The sequence below is a fragment of the Epargyreus clarus genome, unplaced genomic scaffold, assembly GCF_041222505.1.
Source record: "Epargyreus clarus isolate Ecla_fem2 unplaced genomic scaffold, WU_Ecla_fem_2.2 ptg000025l, whole genome shotgun sequence".
Taxonomy (NCBI): domain Eukaryota; kingdom Metazoa; phylum Arthropoda; class Insecta; order Lepidoptera; family Hesperiidae; genus Epargyreus; species Epargyreus clarus.
The window spans coordinates 817,501-832,901 of NW_027332232.1; the positions used below are offsets into that span (position 1 = coordinate 817,501).

Below are 15,401 nucleotides of genomic sequence, written 5' to 3' on the forward strand. Positions count from 1 at the left end.
TCTGTGGCCGACCTTAGGTGGGAATATCTAATCCTATCTGGGGTTGATTACAGATGTCCATGGGCGGCAGTAGCCACTTACCATCAGGTGGACTGCATGCTCGTCTACTACTCGCATACTATAAAAAAAAAAAAAACTAATATTGTGACAGGAGAATTTTATATATAATATTAAATAACGATTACAGTACACATGCCAATAGGCATGATGACAAATTTTGAAAACCCCTTCTATAATGTAGGTACATGTCTACCGATTCCAAAAATCGTATTATTTCGGTAATAAATGTAATATTAATGAAAATAATAGCATTTGTTTATAGCCATTTTGAATTAAGCGCGAAAACGCTCGCGGGTGTCATGGCGTCCGTTGGTGACGTCACACTAGAACATCCCATACAAAATTTCAAGCAATTCCGTGAAATACCCTAAAATGACGTCATTCGCGCCCCGTTAGCGATTCAGAGAAGATGGCCGACTGCAGTATTTTATACTTTTATTTAATTGAAAATATAATAAATCTTAAAGTTTTTTTTTTAATACTGAGTCATTTTTGAGAATCCTTTCAATATATTGTGTTTTCTTAAATCATTTATTATTTGATTTTTTAATACTGTCATCATGTCAATTGTAGCCTCGTAATGTCTTCCAGGCGTGGAAGGCAGCTAAACCACCCCCCGAACTCCACCTCCCCCCTCCCAACGAGTTCATCCCCTCGCGGCTAGACCTGGAGACCAGCTCTGACGTCACCTCGGAAGCCATCGCCCCAGCCATCATCAAGGTTAGTTCCACCATCATACCATGTGGCTTTTTAATAAAATATAGGAGTAGCAGACGAGCATGCAGCCCACCTGATGATAAGCTACTGCCGTATGGACATCTGTAATCAAACCCGGATAGGATAAAATATTCCTACCTGAGGTCGGCCTCGGATGTGTCGCTACCACTGAGGACTAAGCTGGGACGCCTCGGAAAAGTATGTCTCCCTTACCACATTTCAAAGCAGAACACTGCAGCGTTTAACACTGCTATTATATCAGAAATAGGTGTGACGGTGGTGCCGCCGGAGTCGGGATACAATGATTTATACTAGGCGTTCTAACTTAGTCATCAGGAGTAGACGCATCTGTAACCGACTTCAATTAAGAATATCATCCTATCTGGGGTTGATTACAGATGTCCATGGGCGGCAGTAGCCACTTACCATCAGGTGGACTGCATGCTCGTCTGCTACTCCTATATCGTAAAAAATACTCGATTGCGATTTTTATAACAATACACATACGGAGTGTTCTTTGAATACCACATTTTTTTGTAATTTCAGGACACCCCACTGATGCGGCTTTGGTTTAAACGGGACAATGAGTTTATGCTGCCAAAGGCCTTCGTCACCATGGATTTGGTCAGGTAATTAGTTTTCTTAAGATTAAGTAAAGAAAGAAAGAAAGAAAGAAATAACTTTATTACGTAATGCATTGTACACACACATAACAACGACAAATTATTTTAATTAATTACAAAATAGTGGCATATAGGTACATAGAAACTCAAGATCCTTATCCTTACTTCCTTACTAATATTATAAATCCGAAAGTAACTCTGTCTGTTTGTCTCTTCTTCACGCCTAAACCACTGAACCGATTTTAATGAAATTTTGTACAAGATAGTCTGAGACCCGAGAAAGGACATAGGATAGTTTTTATCCCGGAAATCCCGCGGGAACTGGGGATGACGATCTAAGATTGATTAATCGGAGGATCGATCTTTTGGACCCAAAAAAATCGATTATTTTAATCGATATTAGTTGTACCTTTAAAATTAACCTCCTTTTCCTTAGTCCCCTAGCGTACGCGGATCCCGTGTGCTGCAACCTGACCTCGGTGTGGGTGCTGCTGCTCCGCGACCAGCTGCAGCAGTTCGCGTACGCCGCGGAGCTGGCCGGCCTGCGCTGGAGCCTCGGGAACGCCAAGTACGGGCTCAGTGTGAGTGTAGCCTGAAACACGCACGCACACACAGTACACACACACAGTACACACACACACGCACACACACACACACACACACACACAAACACAGTACACACACACACACACACACACACAACCACAGTACACAGGTTCCGGGTACAAACGCGTCCGGACACATACACACATACACATACACACATACACACACACAAACACAAACACACAAACACAAACACACAAACACAGTACACACACACACACACACACACAACCACAGTACACAGGTTCCGGGTACAAACGCGTCCGGACACATACACACATACACATACACACATACACACACACAAACACAAACACACAAACACAAACACACACACACACACACACACACACAACCACAGTACACAGGTTCCGGGTACAAACGCGTCCGGACACATACACACATACACATACACACATACACACACACAAACACAAACACACAAACACACACACACACACACACACACAACCACAGTACACAGGTTCCGGGTACAAACGCGTCCGGACACATACACACATACACATACACACACCGGACACTCGCACACAACCAGAGTACACGTACATATGCCTTCGGTCACAGTACACACCGCACACGTACACACGGCCTTGTACATAATAAACACGTTAGCACGGCCGCTGTGCACACTGTACACATACATACGTCCACGGTACACACTACACATATCTATGTCCACGGTACACACTGTACCCAGGTCCAGGGTACACATACTTGGAGTACACACGTCCGCAGTACACACGTCCAGACATATGCCCACAGTACACACTGCCCCAGTGCGCACTGAACACATACATACGTAAGTCCACGGTACACACTACACATATCTATGTCCACGGTACACACTGTACACAGGTCCAGGGTACACATACTAGGAGTACACACGTCCGCAGTACACACGTCCAGACATATGCCCACAGTACACACTGAACACATACATACGTCCATGGTACATACTACACATATGTATGTGTACAGTACACATTACACTGACTGAGTTACTGTCATTTGTACATTGAATTTATTGTTACCGAAGCGATTTATATATATTTTAAACAATAGCATACTGAGTCTGCATATTTTAAACAATACATAAATTCTAATTCTAACCAACCTAAAATAATGTGGAAGCACATAAAACAGCATGTCGAGGTAAAATGTAAAGACATTTCACTCCCTTCCCAATTCAATAATCCAGATGAAATCAACGATCACTTTTTAAAAGTCCCCGGCATAACCAAAGTTTCTTTCAGCCTATTAACGTTCTACGAGTTTAATCGTTTCTGTCACGCTACCTTCAATTTCCACTCAGTTACAGAGTACGAGGTGGTAAATGTTATAAATTCTTTAAAATCAAATGCGATTGGGTGTGATGGTATATCACTTGACATGGTCAAGTTACTACTTCCGGATTGCCTCACATCAATTACTGCCATAGTGAATAGATCTTTTGAAGTAAATACCTTCCCAGAGACATGGCAGCAAGCTGTAGTCCAGCCTATGCCCAAAAAGTCTAATATATCTAAATTGACCGATCTTCGCCCAATAAGTCTATTGCCATGCCTATCTAAAGTACTTGAAAGGATAGCATGCAATCAGCTTACAGAATATCTTGTTGCAAATAACATATTACCTGTGCACCAATCCGGTTTCAGAAAAAAACACAGCACAACCACTGCACTAATAAGTGTAGTAGACGATATCTTGACAGCGCAGTCCCAAGGAGAGGGCACTATCTTGGTCCTATTGGATTTTTCTCGAGCTTTCGAAACTATAAATGTAGATTTGCTACTCTCAAAGCTATCATATTATGGAGCAAGTACAGAAACACTTATGTGGTTTGACAGTTATTTCAAAGACCGTTTTCAGCGGGTCGAACTAAAGCAAGGTTTTGACGGATCAAAAAAAGTGTCTAAAAACTTACGTGTCATTCGCGGTGTTCCGCAAGGATCCATTTTAGGACCGCTGCTTTTCATTTTGTATAGTGCTGACATCATTAACAACATTAAGCATTGTAGATATCACATATATGCGGATGATCTGCAGGTCTACATGTCCTTTAAGCCCGACGATGTTAACATAGCTATCGGAAATCTAAATTCGGATCTTGAACGTATATCCTTATGGGCCGAAAGAAATGCATTGGTCGTCAACCCGATAAAAACCAAATTTATAATTTTAGGAACTCCGGCACAAATAAGAAAAATTAGTTCAAGAAACCCCACTATTGTAATAAATGGAGAGGTAATAGAAAGGGTGGTGACTGTTCGTAACCTAGGGATAATAATGGATGAAAGCCTACGGTTTGAGAAACATGTGGTGGACATTATTCGTAATTGCTTCTATAGACTCAAAATTCTATACCGCATACGTAACTACCTCAGTACAGCAGTACGCATTAGTCTTTGTGAGTCCCTAGTACTTTCTAAATTTAACTACGCTGACACTCTTTTAGGGCCCCGTCTACTGGCGCGTTCCAAGAAATTAATTCAAAGGGTTCAAAATGCCTGCGGAAGATTCTGCTTTAATATCCCACCTCGGGCACATGTAGGTCCTTTTTTAAACAATGCAAATATTTTGAAAATGGAATACCGCAGGCGGCTACATTTTGCTACTCTTCTGTTTGGAGTTGTTAGATGTCAAGAACCCAGTTACTTGTATAGGAAACTGATATGGGCCAGGGACCAAAATAAAAGAATTGGCATGAGGTCTACCCCTCACAAGCTTTTATATCCCTATAATCGTGCGGCATCTTTCAGGAGTAGCTTTAAGCACAGCGCCACGAGGTGCTGGAATAACCTTCCGCCGCCTCTTCATACCACGAAAACATTGAGGAATTTCAAAAATACATACAAGTCATTGTTGTTGGAAAAACAAAAACATGATTATAATATGGATAGCGCACAAAAGAAATAAATATATATATATATATATATATATATTGTGGAAGCTTCAATATGTACGAGTACTTCATCATAAGAACAGTGTTTTATCAAATTAAATCATTTAGAAGTTTCCTAATAGTATACGTATTGTCATGGTAAACTAGTCTCTTAACTTAATTTTATCGACCCTCAGAGTTGTAGCTTCTCATTAGGTTTTAGATTATGTTTATACTAATAAGTTAAATTTTGATACTACCAATAGGATAATACATAAGCATATTCCAAAAAAAGCAAGAATGAAAATAAATATACACACAGACAGCCGTCCGAGTTACTTCAATACCGGGACCGGACTGAAAATCAGTGTCGTGAACCATGTTTTCGCGACTTACGCTGAGTTCCGGTAACCTTTTTGCGAGCTTGGCCTGCAGCACGGTATGCAAAACATTGTCCGTAAAATAGTAGGTATATTTATAAGTCGAAATTTTTATTTTTTTGTTTTTTTTTATGTGATTTTGTATTTTGTCATAATGATTGCTGTAGTCCTTGTTTTCGTAAATAAACGTTATTATTATTATTATTATTATTTATGATATTTTGACTAAAATTATCGCGGTATTCAGACATTTGACGGGTACTTACGATACGCCGTTTTTTTTGCCGAAACCCAAAAGGGAAAATATAAATTTAAAATACCGCATGCCGTTACATATTAAAATGACGGAAGAGATTACAAAAATCACTTTTAAAGTATACGTTTTCTTTTTTCATTACTAATGTTGTTTTTAGGTGTTTTTTAGTCGACTACGGAGGGTAATGTTTTACGGCCTTATCTATCTCTACGTCATTCTGTGCAACCTAATAGTTTTTTCTTTAGTTACCTATAGTCTGATTCATAATTAGGTGTCCAAAATGTAAACAAAGGTGTTGACCTATCAAGAAAATATGTTTGCAATGGTAGATCTTTATCGATATTAAAGTAATACAACAATAATAAAATAATAATCTAAATAAATTAAGATTAATTCACATTTTCTTATATTTTTATCACCTCAATTTGGTTCCAAACAGTCATAATAATAATAAAAAACAAGATTTATGGTAGAAAATTAAAATGTGATAATGGTAACACAATCGGAATCCAAAACATTTCTTGTGCCGTCATTTTTAAGTTTCGTAGCTGATATTTTTCATTTTCGTAATTGTGATCGAACTCGAATGTTTTTTTCATTTCGTTTTCGTTTACATAATGCATTTGTTAAATTGTATATATTTGTTAAAGTTTTCGTTTTTTATTGAGTTTGTTAAAGTTTTTGTTTCTTGGTAATTTTGACAGTGAAAATTTCTTTGTTTACATTTTGGACACCTAATTATGAATCAGACTATAGTTATATAAATATATTAATAAAATCTTAGTTTTTTTTTTCATAAAACTAACCCCCTTCTCCCCCCTTTTCAGGTCACAATAGACGGTTACGACGACAAACAGCACGTGCTGCTCGAGAAGATAGTGGACAGCATAGTGCACTTCAAGACTGATCCGCAGCGCTTCGAGATCATGAAGGAGAGCCACGTGAGGGCCATCAGGAACTTCGAGGCGGAGCAGCCGTATCAGGTGAGGGGGGGGGGAGATGGGAGAGGGGAGGGGGGAGCAACACGTGCTGCTGGAGAGGATAGTGGACAGCATAGTGCAGTAGAGTGGGGAGTGGGGAGAGGGGGGGGAGAAGAGGAAAGGGTAATAGGGACGTCGAGGCTGGTAAGCGGTGGCAGGTGAGGGGGTAAGAAGGGTAGGAGACGAAAATTAGAAAGGGCCTTCGGAACCGACAGTGTCACGCTTGGGGGATATAAATTGGGGAGGGGGTAGTACCTTCTGTGTTGGGTAAATGGGGGAACGGTCTTATGTAGTGGGAGAGGGGGGTAATAATTGGTAATTATAAAATACAAAATGGAGAGAGAAATACCATATGTTGGTATTCTAAAGATAATTGAACTAATACTGCTTAACAGCAGTAAGGCAGTGGAAATAAATTATTGATAAGAAAATGCTTGTTATTATTTACGAAAATAAACTAAATAAATTATGGTTCGGAAAATCCTATTTCTATTAACGAAAGCCGGAAAAATATTTTTTTTAATAAATCCGGACATTTACCTATTCATGTGGATTAGTTTTAGGTTTTACCGGAATATCATAGAATCTACCGTAATTCAGACTTGTACGGTAACACATAAATATGTGTTACAATCTATTAACTTTATAAATCTATTGCGGCCTATTTGCGACCCGCGTGGTGGGGCGGTCACCATACCGGTCTGACGCGCAGAGGGTCCCGGGTTCGATCCCAGGCCAGACAGAAATTTAAACAGTGAAAGTTTCAGTTTCTGGGTCTGGGTGTTTGTGTATTTGTCTCTGTGTGTGTCCATAGCGCCCACGATACAGGGAATCATTTTTTTTATCATTTCAGCATGCAGTTTACCATCAGGCGTTGTGTCTCTCCGACTTAGTCTGGACTAGATGTCAGCTATTGGATGCTGCGAAGGGTATGTTCCATTACACTACAACCCTTAAATCCCTGCTAGGCAAGTCTTACGAAGGTAGAACCCTTTGTGGTTCGACTCCGGCGGCACCACCGTCACGCCTATTTCTGTTATAACAGCAGTGTAGCGCTGCTATGTGAGTTTGAAGTGTGGTAAGAGACATACTTTCCGAGGCGTTCCAGCTTAGTCCTCGGGGGTAGCGGCGCATCTGTGGTCGGCCTCAGGTAGGAATATCTAATCCTATCTGGGCTTGATTGCATATGTCCATGGGCAGTAATAACCACTTACCCTCAGGTTGACTGCGCGCTCGTCTGCTACTCCTAAATTACATAAAAAGAAATCGTCTGTCACGAAACGTTCTCTGTCTGTGTATGGGCTTTAACCCTTATTATTCTTACAGAGATAACAGCGGAACAGCTGGACGACTTCGCGGCTCGCATGATGCGCAGAGTTCACGTCGAAGCGCTGATGTTCGGGAACCTCACCCGCCAGAGGGCGCTGCAGATCGCCGACACAATCGAGAGCAAGTTAGTAATTAAGTATTTAGTATGTGAGGTTCTTTAGCGGCGTTGTTATCGAGAGCAAGTTAGTATTTAAGTATTTAGTATGTGAGGTTCTTTAGCGGCGTTGTTATCGAGAGCAAGTTAGTGTTTAAGTATTTAGTATGTGAGGTTCTTTAGCGGCGTTGTTATCGAGAGCAAGTTAGTGTTTAAGTATTTAGTATGTGAGGTTCTTTAGCGGCGTTGTCATCGAGAGCAAGTTAGTGTTTAAGTATTTAGTATGCGAGGTTCTTTAGCGGCGTTGTTATCGAGAGCAAGTTAGTATGTAAGTATTTAGTATTTGAGGTTCTTCTTTAGCGGCGTTGTTCAGCTTAGAAAAAATATGTCATCGGGTGTCAGTTTAATTTTCTATTTTTATTTATTTTTTTATTAAGTTTAGGTTTCGAAAGTTTTCCCTTCTGCCGCAATCCTGGAGTGCAATCCGTTGATTTTTTTTTATATAATATAGGCGTAGCAGACGAGCATGCTCCACCTGATGGTAAGCCGCTGCCGCCAATAGTAAACTTGTAATCAACCCCAGATAGGATTAGATGTTCCTACCTGAACTTGACCACAGATGCGCCGCTACCCCTGAAGACTAAGCTGGAACTCCTCGGGAAAGTATATATCCCTCACCACACTTCAAACCGGAACACAGCAGCGCTTAACATTGCTTACAAAAAAATTATAATAATATATGAAGAAAAATTGACAAAAATCGATCTTTGGTTAGGAAAACATTGGATAGATCGATTATTAATAACGGGAATAAAAAGATAATGTTCTCTCTCCACAGATTACCAAAAGATGCAACGCCGCTGCTGGCACAACAACTCATGTTATACAGGGAAGTGGAGTTAGAAAAAGGTAATATATTTATAAGTTACTAGCTGATCCGGCAAACGTTGTGTTGCCATATAAATAAAAAAAATGTTAAGGGTGAACAACCCTTATCACTTAGGGGTATGAGAAATAGATATTAGCCGATTCTCAGACCTACTGAATATGCATATAAAATTTGGTGAAAATCGGTAATGCCTTCGGAGGAGTCCGGTAACTAACATTGTGACACGAGAATTTTATATATAAGATATATTTCTTTTTATAATATAGGAGTAGCAGACGAGCATGTTCCAACTGATGGTAAGCTAGTGTCGTACGGACATCTGTAATCAACCCCAGATAGGGTTAGTTTCCTAACTGAGGTCGGTCACATGCGCCGCTACCTGAGGACTAAGCTGGAACACCTCGGAAAAGCATGTCTGCCTTACCATACAAAAAACCGACGTAAAAAAAGGTTATGTATTTGACCGCCATGTATGTATGTATGCATGTATGTATGTAAGTTTGTGTGCCCGTGATTTTTTCGAAAAGTATTGAACCAATTTGAATCAACAACCCAGTACTGTCCCACTGCTAGGCACAGGTCTCTCAGAATGAGGATTAGGCCATAGTCCACCGCGCTGGACAAGTGCGTATTGGTGAACTTCACAAACCTTTGAGATTTTTTTTTATAAATCTCTCAGGTATGCAGGTATCCTCACGATGTTTTCCTTCACCGTTTAGCAAGTGATAATTCATTTCTAATACGCACATAACTTTGAACAATCAGAGGTGCGTGCCTGAGATTTGAACCTTGGACCCCTCGATTAAGAAACCGAGTTTCTTAAGCACTGGGCTATCACTGCTTCATTTATTAATTAACAGTAAATGTCCGCGACTTGGTACGCTTAAATTATAAAATAAAGTAATGATACAAACTTTTGAGCCCCTTTTGGGAACATTGGGGGTTCATTTTCAGAATACGACGAAAAAGGGTTCAGTTATATCTATCCAGAAAGCCAAATATAAAATTTCATAGTGTTTGCTTTAAAATTGTCAGATTTTTAAATACATTTTCTACCCCTATTTTATCTACTTAAGGGCTGAATTTCCAATAACGACAAAATTAGAAGTTTCATTATTTTTTCATTATTTGTATTTAGAAGGCCAAAAACAAAATTTCATAGCATCTATTGACGGATTTTCAAACAAACTTTCAACCACCATTTTACTTCCTTAGGGACGGAATTTCAAAATTTCCTTTCTTAGTGCTCATCATCGTTTTATTAAGAACCTACGCGCAACATCAGGAATCTAGATTAAGCGGTTTCACCTATGCGTTGATTGCTGGCACAGACAGTAGCCATACAATTTTATATACAGGGTGAATTTTTCAAATAGGCCTTCAGGGCCAAATCCGAAACTATAAGGATTAGCGAAAAATGATGAAAAGAGTTATGAGGCCGATTTTGATAAAAACTAAAACTGAATCATTCATCATCACATGCACCGTTATCCATGAGGACTAAAGGAGACATACTTTTCCAACGCGTTCGGAAAAGTATGTCTCCTTTACCACACTTAAAATCGGGACTCAGCACTGCTTAACAGTGTTACAGCAGAAATACCACCATAGGCACCACTGTAAAGTCCGCTCCACATTCTCGCGAGAATCTCGCGAGAATGTGAGAAAAGCGCGAGAAACGAGAATGTGGAGCGGGCTTTACACCTGTTTTTGTTATAACAATGTTAAGCACTGCTGTTTTCTCATTTGCAATGTAAAGCGCTGCTGTTTTCTCATTTGAAGGGTGTGGTATGGGTTCTATCATCTTGAGCGCATACTAACGTGCAGTGTGCGTTCCTCCAGGCGCATGGTACGTCCGCGAGACGGAGAACAGCGTACACAAGTCGTCGTGCGCGTCGCTGTACTACGCGTGCGGCGTGCGCGCCGCGCGGAGCAACGTCACGCTGGAGCTGCTCGCGCACGCGCTCAGCGAGCCCTGCTTCCACGTGCTCAGGACCAAGGTGACGCACTGACACACACACACACACACACACACACACACACACACACACACACTGCGCGCCGCGCGGAGCAACGTCACGCTGGAGCTGCTCGCGCACGCGCTCAGCGAGCCCTGCTTCCACGTGCTCAGGACCAAGGTGACGCACTGACACACACACACACACACACACACACACACACACACACACACACACTGCGCGCCGCGCGGAGCAACGTCACGCTGGAGCTGCTCGCGCACGCGCTCAGCGAGCCCTGCTTCCACGTGCTCAGGACCAAGGTGACGCACTGACACACACACACACACACACACACACACACACACACACACACACACTGCGCGCCGCGCGGAGCAACGTCACGCTGGAGCTGCTCGCGCACGCGCTCAGCGAGCCCTGCTTCCACGTGCTCAGGACCAAGGTGACGCACTGACACACACACACACACACACACACACACACACACACACACACACACTGCGCGCCGCGCGGAGCAACGTCACGCTGGAGCTGCTCGCGCACGCGCTCAGCGAGCCCTGCTTCCACGTGCTCAGGACCAAGGTGACGCACTGACACACACACACACACACACACACACACACACACACACACACACACACACACACACACACACACACACACACACACACACACACACACACACACACACACACACACACACACACACACACACACACACACACACACACTGCGCGCCGCGCGGAGCAACGTCACGCTGGAGCTGCTCGCGCACGCGCTCAGCGAGCCCTGCTTCCACGTGCTCAGGACCAAGGTGACGCACTGACACACACACACACACACACACACACACACACACACACACACACACACACACACACACACACACACACACACACACACACACACACACACACACACACACACACACACACACTGCGCGCCGCGCGGAGCAACGTCACGCTGGAGCTGCTCGCGCACGCGCTCAGCGAGCCCTGCTTCCACGTGCTCAGGACCAAGGTGACGCACTGACACACACACACACACACACACACACACACACACACACACACTGCGCGCCGCGCGGAGCAACGTCACGCTGGAGCTGCTCGCGCACGCGCTCAGCGAGCCCTGCTTCCACGTGCTCAGGACCAAGGTGACGCACTGACACACACACACACACACACACACACACACACACACTGCGCGCCGCGCGGAGCAACGTCACGCTGGAGCTGCTCGCGCACGCGCTCAGCGAGCCCTGCTTCCACGTGCTCAGGACCAAGGTGACGCACTGACACACACACACACACACACACACACACACACACACACACACACACTGCGCGCCGCGCGGAGCAACGTCACGCTGGAGCTGCTCGCGCACGCGCTCAGCGAGCCCTGCTTCCACGTGCTCAGGACCAAGGTGACGCACTGACACACACACACACACACACACACACACACACACACACACACTGCGCGCCGCGCGGAGCAACGTCACGCTGGAGCTGCTCGCGCACGCGCTCAGCGAGCCCTGCTTCCACGTGCTCAGGACCAAGGTGACGCACTGACACACACACACACACACACACACACACACACACACACACACACACACACACACACACACACACACACACACACACACACACACACACACACACACACACACACACACACACACACACACACACACACACACACTGCGCGCCGCGCGGAGCAACGTCACGCTGGAGCTGCTCGCGCACGCGCTCAGCGAGCCCTGCTTCCACGTGCTCAGGACCAAGGTGACGCACTGACACACACACACACACACACACACACACACACACACACACACACACACACACACACACACTGCGCGCCGCGCGGAGCAACGTCACGCTGGAGCTGCTCGCGCACGCGCTCAGCGAGCCCTGCTTCCACGTGCTCAGGACCAAGGTGACGCACTGACACACACACACACACACACACACACACACACACACTGCGCGCCGCGCGGAGCAACGTCACGCTGGAGCTGCTCGCGCACGCGCTCAGCGAGCCCTGCTTCCACGTGCTCAGGACCAAGGTGACGCACTGACACACACACACACACACACACACACACACACACACTGCGCGCCGCGCGGAGCAACGTCACGCTGGAGCTGCTCGCGCACGCGCTCAGCGAGCCCTGCTTCCACGTGCTCAGGACCAAGGTGACGCACTGACACACACACACACACACACACACACACACACACACTGCGCGCCGCGCGGAGCAACGTCACGCTGGAGCTGCTCGCGCACGCGCTCAGCGAGCCCTGCTTCCACGTGCTCAGGACCAAGGTGACGCACTGACACACACACACACACACACACACACACACACACACACACACACACACACACACACACACACACACACACACACACACACACACACACTGCGCGGAGCAACGTCACGCTGGAGCTGCTCAGCGAGCCCTGCTTCCACGTGCACTTCTAAAGTTATGTTATTTAATTTGTAATCATGTTGTGAGTTAAGTTATCAGGAATGTATAGTTTTTTGAATATTGTTATTTTTTTACATTTTTTTTCCTAATAGCATTTTAGAATATAACTATAAAATATTGTTTAGTATGTAGTTGCTCAAGCTGTTCGCACCTGTAATTGAGGTGGCACTTAATTAAATATCTCAATGTTTTATCGAAATAATTTGTATGCATCAGTGTTCACCTTGTTGGTGCGACTTTTTAATAAATAAATAAATAAATAAATAAATAAAGTGATAAAACTTACCGGTTTCGAGAAAAGTCCAAAAAACCTAAAATTTTGACGTTTGATCCCGAATAAGTGCCGACGCACACATCAGATCGACTGGGACTATTGACACTTTACTTGTAATGGTAAACCCAAGGTCTCGACGAAAATTTAGCTTTCCCGGAATTTTTGCTATTTTAATTGTCTAACTTGACCGGACTATTACGTGTGTGTTTTACCTCCAGTCTTTACCTTCACATAGTTCTTTCATTTAACGTATACAACCCCTTGTGTCAGTTCATCTGCATCACATTTGCTTTCAACCGTTACAGGAGCAGCTCGGCTACATAGTGTTCTCGGGCGTGCGGCGCTCCAACGGTGTTCAGGGGCTCCGCGTGATCGTGCAGAGCGACCGGCACCCCGCCTTCCTCGAGCGACGGATCGACGCGTTCTTGCAGGGCGCGCGGGTAGGCAGGGTTCGGGGGGACAGGGGATCCAGGGGGTTGGGGGGACTGGGAGTGGGGATCGGGGGAGGGACAGGTAGAGGGGTCGGGGTGACAGGATTCGGGCGTATTGGGGTGGGGCGCAGGGAGGTAGGGGGGACAGGGGGTGGGGGGGACAGCGAGTGGGGGTCGGGGGAGGGACAGGGAGAACGGTCAGGGTACAGGGGTGGGGGCAGTGGGTTCGAGGGGACAGTGAGTCGAAGGTACAGGGGGTCGGGGGGATAGGGGGACACGCAGGGGAACTGATACGAGGAGGAGTAGTTAGGTAGGGGGAAACATAGGGGTGGGAGCCTAGGTATTGAGATCAATTGACATAATATCTATGGGACAGGGGTCTGGGGATACAGGGGGTAGGGGGGACAGGGGGTCGGACACGAGCAGGGGGTAGGTAAGTAGAGACGAACAGAGGTGGGAGCTTAGGTATTGTGATCAATTGATATGATATTGATAAATTTCTTAGTTTAAGATTTAGTAAAAAGATATTGCAAAAATCAGATGACAATTTCTAAGTTAACAAGACTGAATATACAAAAATATACAAAAAGAATAATTGTAATTAAATAATAAATTAAATAAATATTAAATTAGTATTAAAAAATGACGTAAATTATTAATAACTAGCAATTTTGTGAACTATACATGAATCAGTGTGATATGACTGTAACACATATTATGTGTTACATGAATGAGTTTCGATGACTACGACCCGCGTGGCGGAGCGGTCACCAAACCGATCTGACGTGCAAAGGGTCCCTAGTTCGATCCCCGGTCGGACAGATATCTAAATGATGTAGTTAGGTTTCTGTTTCTGGGTGTTTGTGTATTTGTCTGTGTGTGTCCATAGCACCCATGGTACAGGGAAACCTGGTGGGGTGCTGTGAGTGTAGAAAGATTTTTTTTGTATTTTATAACAGGAGTACTTGGAGAATATGACAGAGGAGGAGTTCGCTAAGCATCGGTCGGCATTAGCTGCCCAGAGGTTGGAGAGGCCTAAGAGGATGTCCAGCAAGGCCTCGCAACTCTGGAGTGAGATCACAGCGCAGGTGGGTACCAATTCATCATCATCGTCAGCCCATCACTGTCCCACTGCTGGGCACGGGTCTCAGAATGAGGATTAGGTCATAGTCCACCGCGCTGGCCAAGTGCGTATTGGTAGACTTCACATACCTTTGAGAACTTTTTTTTTAAGATCTCAGGTATGCCTTTCCTCACGATGTTTTCCTTCACCGTTTAAGCAAGTGATAATTCATTTCTAATACGCACATAACTTTGAAAAATCAGAGGTGCGTGCCTGGGATTTGAACCTCGGACCCCTAAGTGATAAGGGATGTTCACCCT

The 15,401-nt window shown here is 44.4% G+C and overlaps 1 protein-coding gene across 3 annotated transcripts in view; it reads left to right on the top strand.

Moving 5' to 3' along the window:
* Nucleotides 1-15,401, top strand: part of Ide (Insulin degrading metalloproteinase) — a 39,897-nt gene that overhangs the window by 16,799 nt on the left and 7,697 nt on the right. For 2 of the 3 annotated variants that reach the window (XM_073087081.1, XM_073087082.1), the window contains exons 14-23: nt 634-780; nt 1,324-1,406; nt 1,837-1,981; nt 6,372-6,527; nt 7,378-7,453; nt 7,851-7,977; nt 8,786-8,856; nt 10,679-10,836; nt 13,893-14,027; nt 14,978-15,106. In XM_073087081.1, the coding sequence (XP_072943182.1) occupies nt 634-780; nt 1,324-1,406; nt 1,837-1,981; nt 6,372-6,527; nt 7,378-7,453; nt 7,851-7,977; nt 8,786-8,856; nt 10,679-10,836; nt 13,893-14,027; nt 14,978-15,106 (1,227 nt within the window). The remainder of the gene's footprint in view (nt 1-633; nt 781-1,323; nt 1,407-1,836; nt 1,982-6,371; nt 6,528-7,377; nt 7,454-7,850; nt 7,978-8,785; nt 8,857-10,678; nt 10,837-13,892; nt 14,028-14,977; nt 15,107-15,401) is intronic. The other variant, XM_073087083.1, reaches the window with a different exon arrangement.